Source organism: Hippoglossus hippoglossus, chromosome 8, assembly GCF_009819705.1.
Source record: "Hippoglossus hippoglossus isolate fHipHip1 chromosome 8, fHipHip1.pri, whole genome shotgun sequence".
Lineage (NCBI taxonomy): Eukaryota > Metazoa > Chordata > Actinopteri > Pleuronectiformes > Pleuronectidae > Hippoglossus > Hippoglossus hippoglossus.
In genome coordinates this window covers 22,864,820-22,887,269 of record NC_047158.1, presented here as the reverse complement: position 1 = coordinate 22,887,269, position 22,450 = coordinate 22,864,820, and the positions used below count along the sequence as shown (strand labels likewise).

The 22,450-nt window shown below is 43.8% G+C and overlaps 2 protein-coding genes across 3 annotated transcripts in view; both read right to left on the bottom strand.

The window, feature by feature from the left end:
* doc2a (double C2-like domains, alpha) overlaps positions 1-15,760 on the bottom strand; it is a 29,253-nt gene extending 13,493 nt beyond the window's left edge. Inside the window, exons 1-6 of one of the 2 annotated variants that reach the window (XM_034592722.1) lie at positions 15,538-15,760; positions 14,828-14,894; positions 7,103-7,429; positions 4,835-4,914; positions 1,209-1,283; positions 569-678 (exon numbers count right to left, since the gene is read on the bottom strand). In XM_034592722.1, coding sequence (XP_034448613.1) covers positions 569-678; positions 1,209-1,283; positions 4,835-4,914; positions 7,103-7,424 — 587 coding nt within the window. In that variant the 5' untranslated portion in view covers positions 7,425-7,429; positions 14,828-14,894; positions 15,538-15,760. Of the gene's footprint in view, positions 1-568; positions 679-1,208; positions 1,284-4,834; positions 4,915-7,102; positions 7,430-14,827; positions 14,965-15,537 lie in introns of those variants that run through there. The other variant, XM_034592721.1, reaches the window with a different exon arrangement.
* A 6,442-nt stretch (positions 15,761-22,202) lies between these two features.
* nupr1b (nuclear protein 1b) overlaps positions 22,203-22,450 on the bottom strand; it is an 11,093-nt gene continuing 10,845 nt past the window's right edge. The window contains exon 4 of the mRNA XM_034592746.1: positions 22,203-22,450. This exon is cut by the window's right edge and continues 60 nt beyond it. The gene's annotated coding sequence lies outside the window, so the exon portion shown is untranslated.

Genomic DNA, 22,450 nt, shown 5'->3' with positions numbered 1-22,450 from the left:
AGCACCGAACAAGACCCGTCTGCAGGTTTAAGCTCTTCTTTCAATCTCAACATCTTTCACCTTTAAAACCCATAATCCTGCTGGCTACTGAGCGCAGGAGCTTCTCTGAGCCTCACCTTCACCACTGAGGATTTTAACCCACAACCTCCAAGCTACAGAACAATCTTCTGACGCCCTGACACGTGTGCTCGTATTTATTAGAGTCGTCTCTGAGGCTGAGGAGGGAGGCCATGGTGTGTTCAAGGACTGTTGGGATTTAACGTGCACCTTGAATGTTTTTGTTTGGTCCATGTCCCATCTGCTAACACGGAAGAGACAAGGTTTATGACCTATACTGAGGTCAGCCACCAGGGGGCGATTGAGACATTTTGGTGTCTTTAGCGGAGCTGTCACGTCGTCCATCTTTATTTACGATCTGTGACGTTTATATTACTAATAATGAAAAAGAGTATAAGTCTTCATCCTGTAGAGGCAGCACTGAGCACTCAGACACCTGCAGGTCAAAGCTGAAATAACACACACACGCACGCACACACACGCACACACACACACACACACTCTCTCTCACCTGAGCGTCTTTCTGTGCATGTCCTCCTCTGTGATCCCGACGTACGTGAGAGTTTCATTCCACACTGGATTCAAAGAGTTACGGATCGTCTTCGTCTTCAGCTTATTGGCCTGAAGGAGACACACAGACACACACACACACACACACACAGACACACACATTAAGTTATGTGTTTTAATCATTTTGTTATTCCTGATTTCATTTAATGAAGAGTTGCAGCAGCTCGATCACAGTCACATTTAAACAGATTCCGTTTCCTCATCGTCAGCAGATCGTCAGGTTCTTCAGTCAACGCTGCTCTTATTTCATTTATTATAATTTTTTCATTCATTTCATTTCCTCCACGCGTCACAGATTTAATTTCATAGATTTAAAATGGAACCTGAACCGTCCTGAAACCTTCTGAATCTGAACTGACAACTCAACTTAACTCAAACATATTTATTTATATGTATATGACATGTACATTTATATACATTAGTATATATTCATACACGTGTCTGTGTGTTTCGATACTGAAACCTTTTTTTTTTATTACGTAATCATTTCCTTGGATAAACAAACCAAACTAAAGACTTTAAATCAGATGTACAGAAATGATTTCCCCTGTTTTAGTGAAATGTGAGATTCAGCGTCTCACCTTACAGGCTCCGGGCAGCAGGTGCAGTTTGACGTACGGGTCCGACAGGCCGTTGAAGTCCATCGGCTTCAGACCCTGCAGAGACACCAGGCGTCACTTTGATTCATCATCGTCTTCAAACTCGTCTGACTCACGATGGACAGTTAAAGAAAAACGTCAATCAATGCGACCAGAAATATTTACTTCTATCTCGTCAGACCCTGATGCCTACATTACCCACAATGCAGCACGTGTATCGACATTCAGGTTGGAGTTTGGGGTCTGATGTCATCTTTCTGACTAAGAGGACATCAGTCAGATTTCACACTGCGCCCCCTGGTGGCACTAAACGCTTTTACACAATTGTTTTGTTGTTACTCTTCAATCACGTTATTATTTCATCTCGTGTCTTTGATTTTACATTTTGTTTGGTATCATTTGTTTCCTCCTCCACCTTCTCCGCTCAGAGACTCAGAAGAAGATGATTGGTCCTCACTAAAGATCACATGACCTCGTCAGCAGGGACACGAGTCATCAGCAGGAATTACTCCTGGATTTATTTCAACAGCTTTGACATTTGAACGAAGATTTTTTTACTCAAAGCTTCATTTGTGAAGCCGAGGAAACACAACCTCACACACACACAGCCTCACACACACTTAAACAACCTCACACACACACAGCCTCACATACACTTAAACAACCTCACACACACAGCCTCACATACAGCTTTAGACAGCTTCTCTCTGATCAGCCTCGATCAGCTGACCAAAATAATCTCATCTTCTAAACCAACAACTTGTATCTCAGATCCCATTCCTACAAAATTACTTAAAGAAATTCTGCCCCTAATTGACAGTTCATTACTGAACACAATCAATCTGTCATTATCATCAGGATGTACCACAGTCCTTTAAACTAGCTGTAATCAAACCCCTCCTCAAAAAACCACCTTAGACCCAGAGGTTTTAGCCAATTACAGACCGATATCCAACCTCCCCTTCCTGTCTAAAATCCTAGAAAAAGTTGTAGCCAATCAGCTGTGTGAGTTTCTCCAGGAAAATAATATATATGAAGACTTTCAGTCGGGGTTTAGAGCCAATCACAGCACGGAGACAGCCTTGGTTAAAGTCACTAATGATCTTCTAGTAGCTTCAGATGTTTGTGTCTGTCCTCGTCCTGTTAGATCTCAGTGCAGCATTCAACACTATTGACCATCACATTTTATTACAGAGATTAGAACAGTTAATTAGCATTAAAGGAACCGCCCTAAAATGGTTTAAATCCTATTTTTCAGACCGCTCCCAATTCGTGCAAATTAATGATGAGTCATCTGTGCGCACCAAAGTTAACCACGGTGTTCCACAGGGCTCTGTGCTCGGCCCAATTTTATTCTCATTATATATGCTTCCACTTGGAAACATTATCAGGACACACTCGGTAAATTTCCACTGCTATGCAGATGACACCCAGTTATACTTGTCAATAAAACCTGAACAAAGTAATCAAATAACTAAACTCCAAGCATGTCTCAAGGACATAAAAACCTGGATGACCCGCAAGTTTCTCTTATTAAACTCAGATAAAACAGAGGTTCTGATACTTAAACACCTTAGAGACACATTATCTAATGATGAAGCTGCGCTAGACGACATCGTCTTTGCTTCCAATGAAACATCAGGAACTTGGGAGTGATCTTCGATCCTGATTTATCCTTTAATTCACACTTAAAACTAATTTCTAGGACCGCCTTTTTTCACTTGCGTAATATATGTCCTTTCTCAAAAGGACGCAGAAAAACTAATCCACGCCTTTGTTCCATCCAGACGTGATTATTGTAATTCATTATTATCAGGCTCCAGCAGGAAGTCGTTAAAGACTCTGCAGCTTGTCCTAAATGCTGCAGCACGTGTCCTGAAGAGAACCAGGAAAAGAGACCACATGTCTCCTGTGTTAGCTTCACTACACTGGCTTCCGGTTAAATCTAGAATAGAATTTAAAATTCTCCTCCTCACCTTCAAGGCCCTGAATAATATGGCACCATTATATCTTAAAGAGCTGTTAGTACCTTATCAACCCACTAGAGCACTGCGCTCCCAGAATTCAGGCTGTCGTCCCTAAAGTCTCTAAGAGTAGAGTAGGAGCCAGAGCTTCAGCATCAAGCTCCTCTCCTGTGGAATCATCTCCCACTTTCAGTTCGGGAGGCAGACACCATCTGTACGTTTAAGAGTAGGCTTAAAACCTTCCTTTTTGATAAAGCTTATAGTTAGAGCCGGTCCAGGTTTGTCTTAGACCTGATCTTAGTTCTGCTGCTATAGGTCTAGAAGGTCGGGGGACACATGACACACGGAGCTTCTCTTTCCAGCTTCTCCTTCCTCTTCTCAATCGTTATCACATCAAAGGAATTCATATCCCATCACTACATGTTACTGACTTGACTTCTTCCCCGGAGTCCCTTTGCCTTATCGTCCACAGATCCAGGGCCGTGGCTGTGGATCGTGATCTGTGGATCGCGTATCAGAGATCGTAATGGTGGATCCAGTATGGCGGATTCTGCATCGTGATAATAAAGGCAGATCCTTTATCGTGTTGGCATCAGATACTGGTGGTGGACCACGACCGAGGTGGCAGCTGATGATGGATCCTAATGGCGGCAGTGGACAATGACTGTGGACTATAGTGGCATCCGATCTTGATGGTGGATCATGATCTTGCTGGCTGCTGACCATAGACTATGATTGCAGCAGGACTGCTCGATACATAGTATTTCTCCTCAGACACTCGACCATTAATGACATTAATCCACCAATTCACTGACCTTCAGTTATACTTCAAAATGTTTACCCTAATCAATGCTGCTAAAACCTTTATCTTGATGTTCTCCTTTACACGTGACATCTGTTCACTTGTGTCCGTCCTGGGAGACGGATCCTCACATGTCTCTCTGAGGTTTCTACCTTCTTTACCCTGTTAAAAGGGTTTTTAGTAGTTTTTCCTGACTCTTGTTGAGGGTTAAGAACAGAGGATGTCACACCATGTCAAAGCCCTATGAGACAAATTGTGATTTGTGAATATGGGCTATACAAATAAAATTTGATTGATTGATTGATTGATTGATACACTAACACACAGCCTCACACACACCAACACACAACCTCACACACACACCAACACACAACCTCACACACACCAACACACATCTCCTACTTATCAGGTCCTAATAATCAAGAGAAGGAGACATTTGAAATGTCTCAGGAGGTCGAGGTGAAAAGTGGATTTCAAGTTGTTTCCTCTTTTCAGAGGAAACCAGCTTCACCACAGGCAGATGTGAGTTGATCCACGCGATCTGGAACAGAAAGCAGTCGACGGCAGGAGAGAGAGCGTTGACGTGCAAGTGGAAACCAGGAAAGTGCTCAGATCATCTACGTCCTGAGATGATGAAGTGTATCAGGGTGTTTCCTCTCGCTCCTCCTCTTCGTCACAGTGGATCACTTTAAAGAGGCCCGAGCTGCAGTGACGTCACCAGCGTGTGACTCATGAAGAGAAACGCTCCGATGTCTGAGCATCGTCTTCGTGTCTGGATCTCCACCTGCTTGTTTGTGGTGTGTGGTGGAAACTCAGGAATCAAACGTGCGGAGCGTTCCTACCTTGGCTCGCAGCACCGTGCAGTGCAGCTCGTTGGAGCTCTGCTCGTATCTCAGCTCGAACTCCAGAGTCCCCAGAGCAGCTGCACAGAGCAGACACACAATCATCACAACACACACAGAAAAAGAATTACAGCCGTTGCATCAGAGGACAGAGAAATGACACCGACACACAAGGCCGGAGCCGCACCGGCCACAGGAACCTGAACACAACTCGACAACACACTGAATCCTCTTAAACACAAACACACACAATGAACAAACATTTTCATACCACACAAAACATACTGGTTAGAGGGACCGTACAGTGTGTATTCATAGGGATTCAAGTTGTATGCATACAACAAACATCTGCTACACAACATGACTCTGAGTAGCAGAGGTTTATCATGTTGTGTAGCAGACGTTTGTCATGTTGTGTAGTAGAGGTTTGTCATGTTGTGTAGCAGAGGTTTGTCGTGTTGTGTAGCAGAGGTTTGTCATGTTGTGTAGCAGAGGTTTGTCATGTTGTGTAGTAGAGGTTTGTCGTGTTGTGTAGCAGAGGTTTGTCGTGTTGTGTAGCAGAGGTTTGTCGTGTTGTGTAGCAGAGGTTTGTCGTGTTGTGTAGCAGAGGGTGTTGAAGTAACTTTTGACAGAAGTAACAGATTACTGATGTAATGATGATCAGTGATGAACAGATGTTTTGCTCCTCAACACAAAATGTAGAACTTCAAAATAAAACTTGCTGCAGTTTCGACTCATGTGTTTAATGCAGTTTTTGTTGTAATGCTTTTACTTTATAATCCCACCCACTTGCAGTGAGTGAGCAGCCTGAGGCAGAGACGATGCTGCTGATATCTCTGTGTCGTGAATGAGACGAGTCTGTGGATTCTATCTCTGCAGGTTCCTTCGTTCATCTCAGAAGAAAACTGATAAACAAGTTTCTTATGTTTTCATCTTCCGTCAAAGCCTGAAGTCGAGTTGGAGGAGACAGACGATCATTTAGGAGAATATCTGTGTTGATCTGAGGAACTTTCACACCTGATATTTAGGTTCAGACTAAACTAAAGAGTCTGAAGGTCTGAAACAAACAAGGTGTGAACGAGTCCTGAGACCAGAACTCCTGGTGGAAATGAGTGTTTCTCAAACTGCTTCAGACATGAACTCTGGAGAATTTGGTCCTGACATGTTGTGTAGTTGGTGTTTGTGAAGCAGCAGCAGCAGGTTGTCGGGTCCGACTCGTTCAAACAGGAACAAGTGGGGAACATCAGGCGAGGGGCGGAGCCTGTAGAGCAGCAGGGGCGGAGCCTGTAGAGCAGCAGGAGGCCGGACATGACGTATAAACTCTGCTGTGGAAAGATCAGTGTTGTTGTTTACAGCTCATCCACACCGGCGTCGGCCCTCATCACCAAAAGATCTGGAACCTCCTTGTGTTTCCAAGTTGACGTCTTCGTCTTCTACGTGTGCGGCTCCTCTTCTTCATCCTGAGATGTTTGTGTTCTTCCAGTTTCACGTCCGTCACGTGTTAGAAACCTCATCAACACGTCCACTCGCTCACTGGGAAGCTTCCACACATTGTCCTGCTGTGTCCTCACATGGACCCACTGACATGTTACAGACATGTTACCAGGAGGCTGCAGGAGAAGATCCAGAACATGCGTGTGTTGACTTTATGGAACACGTGATGGTCTTTGGGTCTTTGGAGCGGCCGGTCACACCAACATTAATCTGTTCATAACAGCTGAGATGATGCTGTTGTTGTTATCGTTTTCTCTGATATACTTTAACTTTCTCTGGAGACGAAAAAGTCTCAGACTCATTTACTCAGACCCACATCGCTCTCTGGGAAGCTTCCACACATTGTCCTGCTGTTTCCTCACATGGACTCACTCTGACATGTTACACACATGTTACCAGGAGGCTGCAGGAGAAGATCCAGAAAATGTCCAGAGACACTGACTCAGACATTTGCTCTCACAGACAGAACCTGCAGAACATGTGAGGAACATGTGAGGAGCATGTCAGGAACCTGAGAGGCGCTGAATTATCTTCAGTGTCACTGTCCTACGTGGATTAAAGTCCTTGTGTGTTCAGCAGTAAGTGGATGGAGATGTCTGGACCAGAACTGAATCTGTAAACACACGAACATGCAACAAACTAATTGAGTGGTGACAAAAAGAAAATAACGATATGATTGGTGTGAAATGCAAAAAGATGAAGAAGCTTCCGAACACACACACACACACACACACACACACACACACACACACACACGACGACAGGGAGGCTCACTGCAGTCGTCGCTGTCGGAGCTGTTGATTTCCACCGACGTGTCCACGCTGCTGGTCAGAGACAACGACCCGCCGCCACCGGGCCGACCGTGGGCCAGCAGAGGGGACAGGAGGTGAGCCCCGCCCATCCTGGAGGCCCCGGGGCTGAGGGCCAGAGGGGAGGAGGCGGGGATGGGGAACGTGGCAGGGTTCGGGGAGGTGGGAGATAGGCGGGGGAAGTAGGCGGAGATCTGCTGGATGGGTCTGATTGGTCCGGGGCAGACGTCTATGGCCATGTGTTCCTGGATGGAGATGCTGAGCTTCTTTCCTCTCCGCACCGTCATAGAGTCTGAAAGAAGAACAGGTCCATTCAGTGTCGGGAGCTTTTGACCACATCACCTGACCTTCATCAGCACAGGAAGACAACAGACTCAAGAATTCAGCTTTACTTTAAACTTTAGTTTTAGGTCAGTTTAGTTTCACTTGTGTTCATTATTTTAGTCTCATTTCCCATCACTTGGTCTAATCTAACTTTCTTTTCACGTTAGTTTGCGTCACAGTGAACAACAGGATATAAACTCCGATGACAGGGAGACGTAAAAAGGTCCCGGAGGAGCAGGACGGAGGTACAGATGCTCAGGTGATAAATGAAGAATGCAGGTAAATCCCAGTTTAATCTCAGACCAGTGGATGAGCCTGACGTGAAAAGAGGAAATAAATTGAATGTGTTTGAGAAACAGGAAGAGAAGGTGAGTGACGTCTCTGATAACCAGTGAGGGTGTGTAGATAAATCACAGAAGAGGCAGCGGAGCGTGAAGAGACGACTCCTGAAGACGTCTCCGTGTTCCTGCTCACTTTCATGAACAGGGAGGTGGAAGTCAAACAGCTTCACTGGTCTCCAGGTCTCACAGCTCCAGACCTCGGCCTCTTTGATAGAAGAAATGATATCAACTTACAAAAATATAAAATCAGCACTAACGCTTAACTCAGTTTAGACTCATTTAAAAAGAATTAGATTCTGACGTGTCCATCCGTGTGTTAACATGATCCATGAATTATAGTGAGATTCATAAATGTGATGAAAGAGATGTTGTCAATATGACCATTGTGCCAGAGTCCAGTTAAATAGTTTCAGGTGATTATACGCTGGTGAAAACAACAAGTACAGGTTCAGTTTTATCTCTGGAGACGTTAAATAATAAAGTAACAACAAACCAACTGTAACAGTCGACTGCAGCTGATAAGAATCAACAGGAAGAACAACTGCAGCAGCTTATTAAGCTTCTTAAATCAAACACGTCGTATAAACCAGGCAGATTCTCTACGTTTCCTAACACACTGGTTGTTAATGTCATCGTTGTGAGTCGCACAACATCAGTGTATTAATAATCATTGAGCCTGATGAACGGATTCTCAGTGGAATCGAACACAGTTCACCTCGGGCTCGACACTCGTTTCTTCTCCGTGATCTTTACGAGCCGCCCACCCACAAACTGCACTGCTCACGTCTCTGTGAGGATTATGAGCTGAGAATGAGCCACGAGCAGAACGAGGACGTTTTCATCTGGACGTGGACGACGCAGCTGGACGATTGACCAGGAGCTCTTTGTTTGCTCCTGCACCTTCATGTGTGTTCACGGTTTGTCCAGGATGAAATCTGTCGTGGTCGTGGTTTGGTTCGCGAGCAGCTGAAACCACATCCAGCAGCAGAGCAGCTGCTTTCAGACCTGAACTGTTTGTGATTGTTCTGACTTTATCTATGTGTTGCAGAGTCGGAATAACGTGGACGTCGTTAACAAACCTTCTCTTTGTGAGATTTACATGATAACCAAGAGCAGAGCAGTGGATGAGGTGTGACGGGCAGAACAATGATTTTAACGTTCAGGTTAAAGATAAAAACATAACAGAGCTTTGTGAGAGATGAACAAACGTTTAACATTTGACACGTTCACATTAGAAGCTTCTATTAAGAGCTGATTGTAAAATTCATTGGTTTCGAAGTGAGGACGTCAGCAAACTGCGAAAAACATTTCACCGACTTGTTTTCCCGATCATTCCAGCACCACGTGAACACTCCATCTGAAAAGTGTTTTAAAGTGTTGAAGACTCCTCGTTAGCGTGTTCCCCGGTCTTCCATCGGAGGACATGTTAACCAGGACACATGGAGAGAGCGGAGAAATGAAACAGTGGGAGAACCTGATGTTGGATGAAATATATTCAGCGTGCGACTCTTCGCTCTGCGGGTCGTCTTTAACGAGGCGGAGGCAGGAACTCATCTCTGAGATGAAAGTGTGACCAGAGTGAGGAGCTCCGTCTAACTGAGTCACTGGAATACCCCCAGTCTCAGTCCCTTTCATTTGTAGTTTCTTTACTTTGCTGGACCTGCAGGACGTGAGGACTTGTGACCCGCCCTGTTTAACAGAACATTTTCATCTTTTTCATCTATTTGCTGGATTCTTCCCTCACAGGTTTTGAATGTGCTGATTCACACATATGAGTCCAATGGTGCCTCAAGGTAAAATGAACGATGAAGTAATTGGTGCATGGAGGTGGCATCAATACAGCTTCAAGGCAGCAGTAATGTCCGGACTGGTCTGAGCAAACGCCCTGAACGGTGCTTCGACTGGTTCCAAGTATCAGGAGACGATGAATGTAGCTTTAGGAAATTGAGATTGAAGAAGAGATTTCAGTTTTTTAGATGCTGAATCTCTGCATGGAGAATTATAATAGTGTTTTATGACAAACATTTAATTCTCCTTCTCCTAATTGTTGGTAAACCTCAGAAAATGTGTTTTTCAAAGTAATCAAACTGATTTACTTTGCTCATGTGAAGTTGTCCAGTGATTCTGGATGTTTGGTTTACAAGGAGAAGGCAGGGAGGTGCAGTCATCTTTAATGAATGAACGTCTCTGGGAGGCAAACAGAAGATTTAAGAACTCCAGATGAGGAAAGAACAAAGCCGAGACACGAGGGCTCGCCGGGCCCGAACCCAGAAACTAAATGTGCTAGAAAAACAATGGAAACAGCGCTGAGCAACAGAAGCTCGAGGGTAAACAGACTGAGACACGAACTGATGAGCTCACAAAGAGACGGAGCAGCACAGAGACCTTTGTCCTGCTGGTCCCGTCTCTGGGTGAGAGTCTGGAGCAGAACCTGGAAACGGTGATGTAGACGCTCACAGCCTCCTGCTGATTCACTGATTCGTCTCGTGTCACATGACCATGAAAACCACCAGCCTCAGGCCCAGAGTCCATCACAACAAGGAGAATCAAGGTGTTACTGACCCTGTTGTCTTTGCAGCTGTTGTTTGAGGAATCTGTGTCCGTGGTCACGTGATGTACGTCTTCAGGTGTGTTGTATGGACGGGAGTTGAAAAAGATGCGGAAAGAGATCGTTTTAGATTCTGAACGGGCCTTGACTGAGAGCTGGAGGACACGCCCACCTACACCTGTCACCTGCACCCATTGGACGGTACTACCTGTCAGTCACTCTGTGGTATCCCCCCCCCAACACATCCGGTGCTTTATGGTCTGTTTGACTCTAAATGATCATAATTCACTAAATGAACATCAGCTGTTTGAAGAAGACTTGAAACTAGAGACTGAGACAGAAACTCCTGAATGTTTCCTGACGTTATAAAGTGAGAAGTCACTTTCTATAGACTTCTATAGAAACTACCAGAGGAGTCGCCCCCTGCTGGGCACTACACAGAAGACAGGATGCAGACACTTCTAGTCTACGTCTGTTTTTATAAACAGTCTGTGATTCAATGTTGATTCTCACTGAAGGTTCTAAACTTCATAATTATAATTTCATGTAATAATGAATCTAAAGTTATAATTATGAGACACATCATAATTTACTCTGAAGTCTATAATTACAAGATATAAAGTCTTATTTATGATCTTCTAAGTCATAAATGCGATAACAGAATATAAGATGTAAATCTATAATATATATATATAATAGTTTCTCATGCATGTTAATGAACTCGAGTTTGACTCATTTAGTTTCCATTGTTCGTGAGCATGTTCTGTGATTTACATTCATCGTGTGGGTGACCAGCCGACTGCTCCTCTGCAGTCATGTTTAATTCAGGGAAGCAGCGTTTATCAGCAGGAACATTCTCCCACATGAAAGTGAATCTGCTGCTCGTCCAGTGGCTGAGATTCAGTCACACTGGGATTACTGGTGAAACTCTGCAGTGGAGAGTTAAGCTGAGGGGAAAGCACCGAGTCGTATGCTAATGAAGACACATTCAATGATCCTCACCCTCTCTCCCCCTCACCTGCTGACGTCTCCCCCGTCTTTCATCCCCCTCTCTGCTGCCTGCTCTCCTCTGCCCCCCCACTCCCTCCCACACAGTGGGGGGGGGGGGGGGGGGGTGACTCACCTGTCGTCTGACGGACAGGTGAGGAAACACAGAGCTCCCCAAAGTTAAAAGCTCAATGAATTATTGTCAGGTTTTTCCAACAGCTCCCTCAACACCTGGTGATGTGTGATTGTACTTTTCATGTGAGCGTCATGGTGCCACATCACAAGTGCCTTTAAATCAGGAGCTTCTGACCAGTGGAGAGAAGAGAAACCAGATCAACATGATGTTTGTCTCCACCTCAGGAATCTCAGGACTCTTTCACACCTTGTTTGTTTCAGACCTTCAGACTCAGTCTGGGTCTGGATCAAACTGAACCATGGTTCTTTTGGACCAATCACAGGAAGTAGAGACAGCATTAAACAAGAGAAGAAGAAATTCAGAAGCAACGAAGGATCCGACGGGCGGAACCAGTGATGAAGCTAATGTGCTTTCTATGTAGGTGGTTGAGCAGTAAGTGCAGGTACTCAAAGTAGGTGTCACCTAGTGTGGAGTACTGTAGTACTGTAGTACTGTAGTACTGTGGAGTACTGCACCTGATGGTGCTGATGCTGCTAGTGATACCATCATGATGTTACCATGGCAACAAATGAAGCTTCATTCATGTTCTCCATTCAAACAGAAAGACTACTACCCCCCCCCCCCCCCCCCAACTGACAACACGCCCACGTCAGACGCCGTCTACAAACCAGACGTGACGTACGTTTCTCAGACCAAATCATTTAGTCCCTAAATTACAATGTGAAACCAAAAGTAACAGATCAAATGAAACATGGACCAAACCCACGAAGCTTCGGACTCCGATCAGAAAACGTCCTCAGCTACAGTTCCCTCTCTGTTATCTCCATGTTTGGTCTCCTCCTCCTCAGAGAGACTTCAGGCTCTTTATTTCAAATTCAATCGAATTCAAATTCAAAACAACTTTATAGTGAAAGTGAATAAGGATTTATCTACAGGAGCAGGTAGCAGCAGATGAATATATATACAGATAATCAACAGTTAAGGTGAGTACTGATAATGAAGAATATATTAATGTATGTACAGGATCGGTAAGATAAAAATATATATGCAGCAGATGTGTAAAAGATGAATAAATAAAGCAGCTGATATGTAAATGTAAATCCGATGAGTAAGTGTAGCTGTGTGTGAAACACACACACTTAGCAGCTAATTGCTGGTCCATGTTCAGCAGCTGCTGTGACTGCGTCTCTCTGCTGCTGCTGAGCAGGTCCAGGCTTTTCCTAACAGCTTGTGTGATGGAAACTGATCCTGCTGCTGAAACACTGAAAACCCCGGAGCCAGAAGAGGCTGAAAACCTCCAGAGCCGCAGAGATGTGGAAAGTTTTGAAAGTCATGAGTCAACAAATGTCTCTGATTTGTGCCTTTTCAGCAAAGGCACAAATTCCATAAAATGCTTTTTCCTCCTCTTCTCTGCTACAGCAACATTTCCTCAGAACAGCCAGAAACATGTGCTGAGGCCGTATCGATTCATATGCAGCTGTTGGTGGGAATGAATTATAATGTGATGTTTGGGTGACTGGAGGTTTTCAAATCCCAGAGAGAAGCAGAGGAAATGTTCTCTGCAGCAGATGTGTTTGATTCTGGTTTAAAAAGACAGAGAGAGTCGTGAGAGAAACTTCACAGCGTGATGGTCAGAAACTGAGGAAATAAAGCTGCTCAGGTGAGAATCACCATCAACCTGCTGCTCAAGGTCAAAGGGAGAAGTGAAAGGATTAAATATCTCCAGTGTTGATCGATGGTGGTGAAAGTGAAACGTGAAGAAGAGGAAACGTGACTGAGGAGGATGAAGAGTAATCCCTCTGCTGTGGATTAACTCAGGTTCCCTGACAGAGCAGCTGAGTGACGCCGATCCCTGAAGAACTCTTCACATCCTTTAAGTAAAAGTCCTGATTTTTATTTTTTTATTCAGTAAATATATTTAATTAAACTGCTTAACGCCTGCGTCCAGTATCTGTGTCATCCAGGTTCTAAACTAAGACAACAGATCATCATTTTCTGGACAATCCCTGATCACCATCACAGTATTTATATATCCGGGTCGAGCGGGTCACTTCCTCTGTCTTCACTGTGGCTCCATGTTCGATTCCACAGCCCTGATACTGAGTCAGAACCGCACACGTCAGTCTTTATAACGCTAAGTGGCACGTAGCTCAGACCTCCCACTGGGCAAATGTCAAACTAAGAAATGGTGATTGAAATACGTTGAATACTCCTGCAGGTCGTTTGATTTGAGCCTGGTTGTATTTTTAAGGTTCATATTGCTGTTGTTTAGTTGTTGATTAAATAATTAGCTTTGTAACTTTAACTAAAAGATGATTTAAAGTGTAATTTTTACACTTAATAATAATAATCATTTTATATTGATTTAATTGGACAACAGAGATTCATACTGACCAATCAGGAGTCAGTCTCAGCTGTCAATCATCACGTCTCAGCCTGTTTTTATATCATCAAATAACTGATTGAAACCAAACTGATCAGAAACACTTGAACAAACATCAGAGAGATAAGAACGAGCTGAAACGACAGAAACATCTTTACAAACATTTATTTAACGTCTACTCTGATGTTTTAGTCTGGTCCGTGTCCCATCTGCTAACATGGAGGAGGAGGTTTATGAGCTATACTGCAGCCAGACACCAGGGGGCGATCAGGATGATTTGGTTTCACTGGAGCTGGATGTGTATTTATTCAAATCATGCAGCATCATATTTTCTTTATTCGCCATTAATAGATTACAAAGGGTTTTATGTTCTCACATTTGAAACCTTTTAAAGCTAAAGAGTATTTTTAGACTAAATCAAGGCGACGACACGATATTTTAAAAGATGGTCTCGTGCATATATGTTCCAACAGGTTAATTTAAACTTCACAAGAGCTGAAAGAAACTTTTATTTTAATTAGAAATAATTAGGATTCAATTTAAAGATCTAAACTTTTGAAGACGATGTAGTAAAAAGAGATTTTACAGTTTTATTTTATTTTCATGTTGTTGTAATGACCTTTTCCTGTTAAAGCACTTCGAGTTTTTATTAAGATTTTGAGTTTATTATCACCATCATTATGATTATTATGATCACTTTCCACCACTGAAAAGTGGCAACATTTTGAGAATAATAAATGCAAAGACGAGAGAGAGAGAGAGAGAGAGAGAGAGAGAGAGACGGAGAGAGAGACAGAGAGAGAGAGAGAGACAGAGAGAGAGAGAGACAGAGAGAGAGAGAGAGAGGGAGAGGGAGAGAGAGACAGAGAGAGAGAGAGGGAGGGAGAGAGAGAGAGAGAGAGAGAGAGAGAGAGAATGAGGTGAATAAAGAAAACGAGAAGAAACATAAAGAATCCAAGGTGTCTTCTTACCTCAGGTTGTGTGAGTGCAGGAGATTCCAACACAAACAAGTGGATGTCAGAGCATGAGGGGTCCGCACTAACAGGTGGTGAGAGAGGGAGTGAGCAGCCGAGTGGTGGAGAGAGGGAGAGAGAGAGAGAGAGAGAGAGAGAGAGAGAGAGAGAGAGAGAGAGAGAGAGAGGGAGAGAGAGAGATGCTCTGGTTTAACTCTTTAACTCTTTCTCATCCCTCCTTTCTCTTTTTTCCAGTGTTTAATATCCTTTCACTGAGCCTCACATTCATCTGAAGTGTCAACAGTGATGAAGCTCGTCCTTTAATCACACTACACATGTATTAGATTAGCTCTCTCTCTCTCTCTCTCTCTCTGTCTCCCTCTCTCTCTCTCTCTCTCTCTCTGTCTCTCTCTCTCTCTCTCTCTCTCTCTGTCTCTCTCTCTCTCTCTCTCTCTCTCCCTCTCTCTCTCTCTCTCCCTCTCTCTCTCTCTCTCTCTCTGTCTCTCTCTCTCTCTCTCTCTCTCTCTGTCTCTCTCTCTGTCTCTCTCTCTCTCTCTCTCTCTGCCCCCCCACCTCAGATAACAGCCAGCAGCAGCCTCTGTCTCTCTCTCTCTCTTTCTCTCTCTCTCCCCCCCCCCCCCCTCAGATTGCAGCATCTGTCTTTCTCTCTCTCTCTGTATAATTTGTGGTTAATGATGTCTAATGATACATGTGTGCGTCCAACACACATGTACAGTCGCACACACACGTCCAGAGCTGCAGTGTTTTCTCTTTTTACTCCTCCCTTCCAGGAAAGGGTGGAGATGAGCTCCATCCCTCCTTTTCTCCCCATTTTCTCCCCCTCCTCTTCTTCTTCTTCATCATCCCTCCTCCACAACCTCCTCAACCTTTTGTTCCTCCTCTTTCTTTTCTTCACTCCTGTGGTCGGACTCCTGGGGTGAAGGAATCCCGTGTTAATCCTTCATCCTTCATCCTCCTCTTCCTCTCCTCTCTGCATCTCGTCCACCCACACACACTCTCCTCTCTCTCCACCCATGCATGCCAAATGGACGAGGGAAACCTGAGATTGTTTTTTTTCCATTTTTTGTCATTTCTTCCTCTCGCCCCTCTCCCTCTCCGATCTCGAGTGTAACCTGGTACTAACCTGCAGGGCGGAGCCGTGATGATCACATGGTAACAGTAGGTCTTTAATTCAACATGAAGACAAATCACCAAAGTGTTCACTTTTATTAACAGTATTATTTATGAATGTTTCCTCTGCAGAAACTTTCCCCAAGAACCAGGAACCTTTGCAGGAACTCACCACCACAGGAACCAGGCTCATGTATGGTTAACGTTAAATATGTATCTGGAAACGGACGAAGCCTTCTGTCTGCACTCTGCGTCATTTGGTCCGTTTGTTCACGTCTTCTGAAACTTTACGGATCCAGACGAAACAGAGCAGTGCATCTAAGTCACATATATATATATATATATATATATATATATGAAAACAGATGAATGGATGTCACAACAAAGCTTCTAAAATCTGAGACTTGATTGATTTCTTTCCTCTAAATCCTTTGTTCACATGAGAATGATGAAAAATTCAAAAATAAATCTGAGTCATTTCTGTTTAATCTCATGTTTGTCTCAACTCTTCCTCAGACGTAATCTCTGAGTTTAGTTTCTTCAGTTTCTTCCTGTTCGTGTTTCATGAATCTGTTGTTGGCTCCACATTGAATTCTGTCCTGATGGGTTTATTTAAACTGAGATTGTTCACAAGCTTAACTGACCACTGTCGAACCAAATGTTGGTTATTACTGCAGAGTTTTCAGTCTTCACTTCATGAAGTTTCAGGAAGTTTCAAGTTGATTAAACTGTTTTGACTCTGTCAGACATTTACAGATAAACTTCACTGTACAGTTGGAGTCGGGATCGGATCGACCTCTCACATCCTCAGGATCCCTGCGTCCTCAGGGGAGCGAGGTCGTGTGGATGTGATGAGTGTCGCTGACGCAGGATCAAAGATTCTCAGGAATCAGAGAGGCCACATGTGCACGTCCTGCTTCAGAAGGTGCACGTTTCACTTGCTCTACAGCTAGAACATACTTGAACATATTTTAAACATGTTTTATGTTCAAGCTCATTGTTTTAGATTCGAAAAAAATATAATATATACATTTGTATATTTATACATAAATATGAGACTAAACTGTGTCTGTGGACCCGTCACAGAACGTCTGGTTTGTAGAATCTTCTTCTCCTGCAGCTTCTTCCTCGTCCAGGGGAGTGAAGCTCCACATGTTGGTGGACGTTCTGCCCTCGCTGATCAAACAGCTCATAATAATTGAATGAACCTAATTTAAACACACACAGTGTGTATTGATGAGGTCTTAAGTGCAACAGGAGTCTGTGGATCTGTGAGGTCACATGACGGCGGTGGGGATGGCGCCTGATGGCGGCCTCGTTGGCGTCCAGCTCGTCGTGAGACAACCTCGTCCCCTTTGATGTGAGCTCGCTCCCTCTGAGACTCATTATTTTTTACTCTGGTTTCCTCTCGTGCCTCGTTCGCGCTCGTCTCTGTTGCTTCTCGTGTCTTTGTGGAGTCAAATTGTTCCTCGGAGGTTTCACCGAGCGCCTCTGGTTTCAGGGTCTGCACATAATTATCTGATTTCTTTGTGATTCATTAAATCTTCTTGTCAAAACACAAGAGAAACAGATTTTCTCATTGTTTCTGTCACAAACAAGTTTTTATGTGATGTGAATATTTTATACGTGTGTGTGTGTGTCTGTGTGTGTGTGTGTGTCTGTGTGTGTCTGTGGCTGTCTGTGTGTGTGTGTGTGTGTCTGTGGCTGTGTGTGTGTGTGTGTGTGTCTGTGTCTGTGTGTGTGTGTGTGTGTGTGTGTGTGTGTGTGTGTGTGTGTGTCTGTGGCTGTCTGTGTGTGTGTGTGTGTGTGTGTGTGTGTGTGTGTGTGTGTGTGTGTCTCACACAGCTACAGATGTGTTTTACAAGGTGCTCGGCTGTGAGGTAGCTGTTAGCAGCTGATTCCTCGGATGTTTCTCTCGGAGCAAAGACTCGACTCGGTCACATCTGTTATCGACTTCATTGATTTCCAGATGCAGATCGATGTTTTCCATAGTGGGTTGAGATCGAGCAACAAATCCCAGTGAAACCAGCGAGAGCAGCTTCAGTAACTGGGACGTTAGAATATTGTAAATCTTTTTCCAATCCTGCTTCATGTCTCTGTGATTGATGAATCTTTGTTTTACTGCCGTACACAAACAGCCACAAAGATCCACACATTCAGTTATTAATGTAGGAAATGTTTGTATTTGTCTGTTTCTCATATTCTCAACCTCGTTTCCTCTGTTTTCACTTCTCAGCTGATGTTGGTTCCTGCTCGTTAGACGTTAGCAGGGAACTCGTTTTATAGAGAGAGAGGAGAACGAGCTTCAGTCCCACTGAGCCTCTTTGTTACTGCTTCCTGTTTACACCTGTGTGGACACCAGTGGGTTACTTAGTTAGTTAGGTAGTTAGTTAGTTAGTTCGTTAGTTAGTTCGTTGGTTAGTTAGTTAGTTTGTTAGTTCGTCACTGAGACTCTTTGTTACTGCTTCCTGTTTACACCTGTGTGGACACCAGTGGGTTACTTAGTTAGTTGGTTAGTTAGGTAGTTAGTTAGTTAGTTAGTTAGTTAGTTAGTTAGTTAGTTAGTTGGTTAGTTAGTTGGTTAGTTAGTTGGTTAGTTGGTTAGTTCGTTAGTTAGTTCGTTAGTTAGTTGGTTAGTTGGTTAGTTGGTTAGTTCGTCACTGAGCCTCTTTGTTACTGCTTCCTGTTTACACCTGTGTGGACACCAGTGGGTTACTTAGTTAGTTGGTTGGTTAGTTAGTTAGTTCGTTGGTTAGTTAGTTAGTTAGTTAGTTAGTTAGTTAGTTAGTTAGTTAGTTAGTTAGTTCGTTGGTTAGTTAGTTAGTTAGTTAGTTAGTTAGTTAGTTAGTTAGTTAGTTAGTTCGTTGGTTAGTTAGTTAGTTAGTTAGTTAGTTAGTTAGTTAGTTAGTTAGTTAGTTAGTTAGTTCGTTGGTTAGTTAGTTAGTTAGTTAGTTAGTTCGTTGGTTAGTTAGTTGGTTAGTTAGTTAGTTAGTTAGTTAGTTAGTTAGTTAGTTCGTTGGTTAGTTAGTTAGTTAGCTCGTTAGTTAGTTAGTTAGTTAGTTAGTTAGTTAGTTAGTTAGTTAGTTAGTTAGTTAGTTCGTTCGTTGGTTAGTTAGTTAGTTGGTTAGTTAGTTAGTTAGTTCGTTGGTTAGTTAGTTAGTTAGTTAGTTAGTTAGTTAGTTAGTTAGTTAGTTAGTTCGTTGGTTAGTTAGTTAGTTAGTTAGTTAGTTAGTTAGTTAGTTAGTTCGTTGGTTAGTTAGTTAGTTAGTTCGTTGGTTAGTTAGTTAGTTAGTTAGTTAGTTGGTTAGTTAGTTAGTTGGTTAGTTCGTTCGTTAGTTAGTTGGTTAGTTGGTTAGTTCGTCACTGAGCCTCTTTGTTACTGCTTCCTGTTTACACCTGTGTGGACACCAGTGGGTTACTTAGTTAGTTGGTTAGTTTGTTAGTTGGTTAGTTCGTTGGTTCGTTGGTTAGTTAGTTAGTTGGTTAGTTGGTTAGTTGGTTAGTTAGTTAGTTGGTTAGTTCGTTAGTTAGTTGGTTGGTTAGTTGGTCAGTTGGTTAGTTAGTTCGTTGGTTCGTTAGTGAGTTAGTTAGTTAGTTAGTTGGTTAGTTGGTTAGTTGGTTCGTTAGTTAGTTAGTTAGTTAGTTAGTTGTTAGTTGTTAGTTAGCCAGTTAGTTAGTTGACTGGTTAGTTAGTTAGTTGGTTAGTTGGTTGGTTAGTTAGTTTGTTAGTTAGTTGGTTAGTTGGTTAGTTGGTTGGTTGGTTGGTTGGTTGGTTGTGTGTGTGTGTGTGTGTGTGTGTGTGTGTGTGTGTGTGTGTGTGTGTGTGTGTGTGGCCTACAGGTCAACAAATGTTTTGTGTGTTTACACAGACAGGAGGTCTGTTATTAAAGTGGCCTGTAGTGACCTCTGACCTCTGACCTCTGACCTCTGACCTCTGACCTCTGACCCCAGCTCCTGCTCCTGCTGTCCATGTTCGGCTGTCAGGGGAACAAATTCACCTCCACCACAACCTGCCACACAGCGTGGGCCAACACACACACACACACACACACACACACACACACACACACACACACACACACACACACACACAGAGAGAGACAGACACGACTTCAGAGGACTTTTCATCAATGTACATTCATTTCCTGGAGACACACACACACACACACACAGACACACAGACACACACACACACACACACACACAGACACACACACACACACACACACACACACACACACACACACACACACACACACACACACACACACACACACAGACTCACAGTAATAAACACAGGTATCAGATCTGTGCTGCAGCAGCAGGATGTTTTTATCCGATCACACATCTGACAGAAAACCTGTGTTTTCAGCTGCTTTCATCACAACAACATATATATTATTATCATTCTATTGACTCCTCCGTGTTGAGGCCCTTGTTTTCATCCTGTTGGAAAGATGTCGATTTTTATCGTTTGCCTGCCTCCTCGGTCTGAGTCAGTAAACCTCAACCCGACGCTCCACAGTTTGTCTTCTCACACAAACACATCAGCTCGTCACAACCTTTACTCTTCTTCATGGAATCTCACGAACAGACTGGAGCCAACGACTCTAAATCATCTGGATCTTCTCCTGCAGCCTCCTCGCAAAATGTCTGTAACATGTCAGAGTGAGTCCATGTGAGGAAACAGCAGGAAGAGTTCAGAGTTTTTAAACTAAAACGAGGCTGGAAACCTGCGTGTGGTGCGGACGCCAGGAGTTACCATAGCAACCGTGATGGGTTTTGAAATGAAAACGTATCAGTGTGGACGCAGCCTCAGATCATCTCTGACTGACCGGGTCTTAGAACATGTGATCGGACGTTTCTACCTGGTCTGAACGAGTCTTAAGAGACACACACACACACACACACACACACACACACACACACACACACACACACACACACACACACACACAGTATCATATTACAGGCTCATAACAGGCAGCTCTCTTTTGGCAAACCTGAGGACTAGTTGCTAGGCAACCAGGGGAGTTTCTAAAAGCTCTGGTATCTCCTCTGCAGAGGGGTGTGTGTGTGTGTGTGTGTGTGTGTGTGTGTGTGTGTGTGTGTGTGTGTGTGTGTGTGTGTGTGTGTGTGTGTGTGTGTGTGTGTGTTGGATGGGGAAGCTGGTTATGTAAGGACCTCTTGTCGTTGCCATGTTGTTTGATCGTCTCTATAAATATTCCTGATCCCTGTTTCCACATCAGAGCCAGATCCTGCTGCGTCCGGGCTGCAGCTGTTCTCTACGTTCTGCTTCCTGTTTGTGGAGCAGCAGCAGATTCACTCACCAGCATCAACACATGAGTCCAGAGCCAAGTCCGGATTAAACACATAGACTTTGTCAAACTATCATAATAAAGACATGTGACACACACACACACACACACACACACACACACACACACACACACACACACACACACACACACACACACACACACACACACACTATAAGTCGAATCATGAATCAGATTCTGCATCAGATGTAAAATAAGAGAAATGTCGTCTGAACTCTTCACTGAAACATCAGGAACCTTCAGGTTCTGTTCTGAAGCTGAACATCATCTTCAGAACCAGGACCCATGAACCACTGTTTCCTCTGCAGCTCATTTAGATCCAGCTGCTGCAGAGAGAGCTGTGGAAACACTGGGTCCAGATGTTGGACGAGGCTGATTCACACATACTTCAATGGATTCAAGTTAACGTGCAGTTTGAGTTCTGTGTGAAACCACTGGAGCTGCTTTACAACCTTTGACTTTCTGCTGACTCACTTTATTACGTAACTCCACATTGTGGCAGGAGCTCATTTTAAAACATCAACTTTCTGTGAAACTTTCCTCAGCTCGAGTCTCTGCATGCTGCCCCCTGCTGGTGGATCTGCGCTTCACAGCTTCAGGCCTGAGAAGGAACCAGGTTCATCATAATAACTCTCACGTCTACATGACCTCAAACTGATCATTTCATCATTTAAGACCAGGAGTCATCTGACCTCGGGGTCATGATCACGTTTGGACTCATAGCGAACAGGTTAAATCCTGAGGTTTAACATCTGTGTGAACTTTAAACTTTGAAGAGTCACCAGGTCACAGGATCAGCACGAAAACACAACGTGCAGGTTCGATTCCGTGGTTTCTTTACACTGAAATAATCTGTTTTCATGGATTAATAAACGAAGCTCGTAAAAATAAACCAACGAGAGAAACGAAAATAATAAGTCAAGTCACTTCGAATGTTTTTAATAAAAGAGAAATATTTTGAAAATCAATGAACACATTGAAATCACCAAACTCCCACCACCACAATCACAGTGCACGGTCCACGTGCACGCCACCACAGGTGAGTGCTTGCCAACACCTGCAGGCCGAGGAGCCGCAGCGCCCCCTGGGTGGTTAAAGGATCTCTGCAGCTGGAGCATCTGGATGTGCGGCTCCTCTTCACCACAACCTCGCCCATCGGGGCTCAAACACA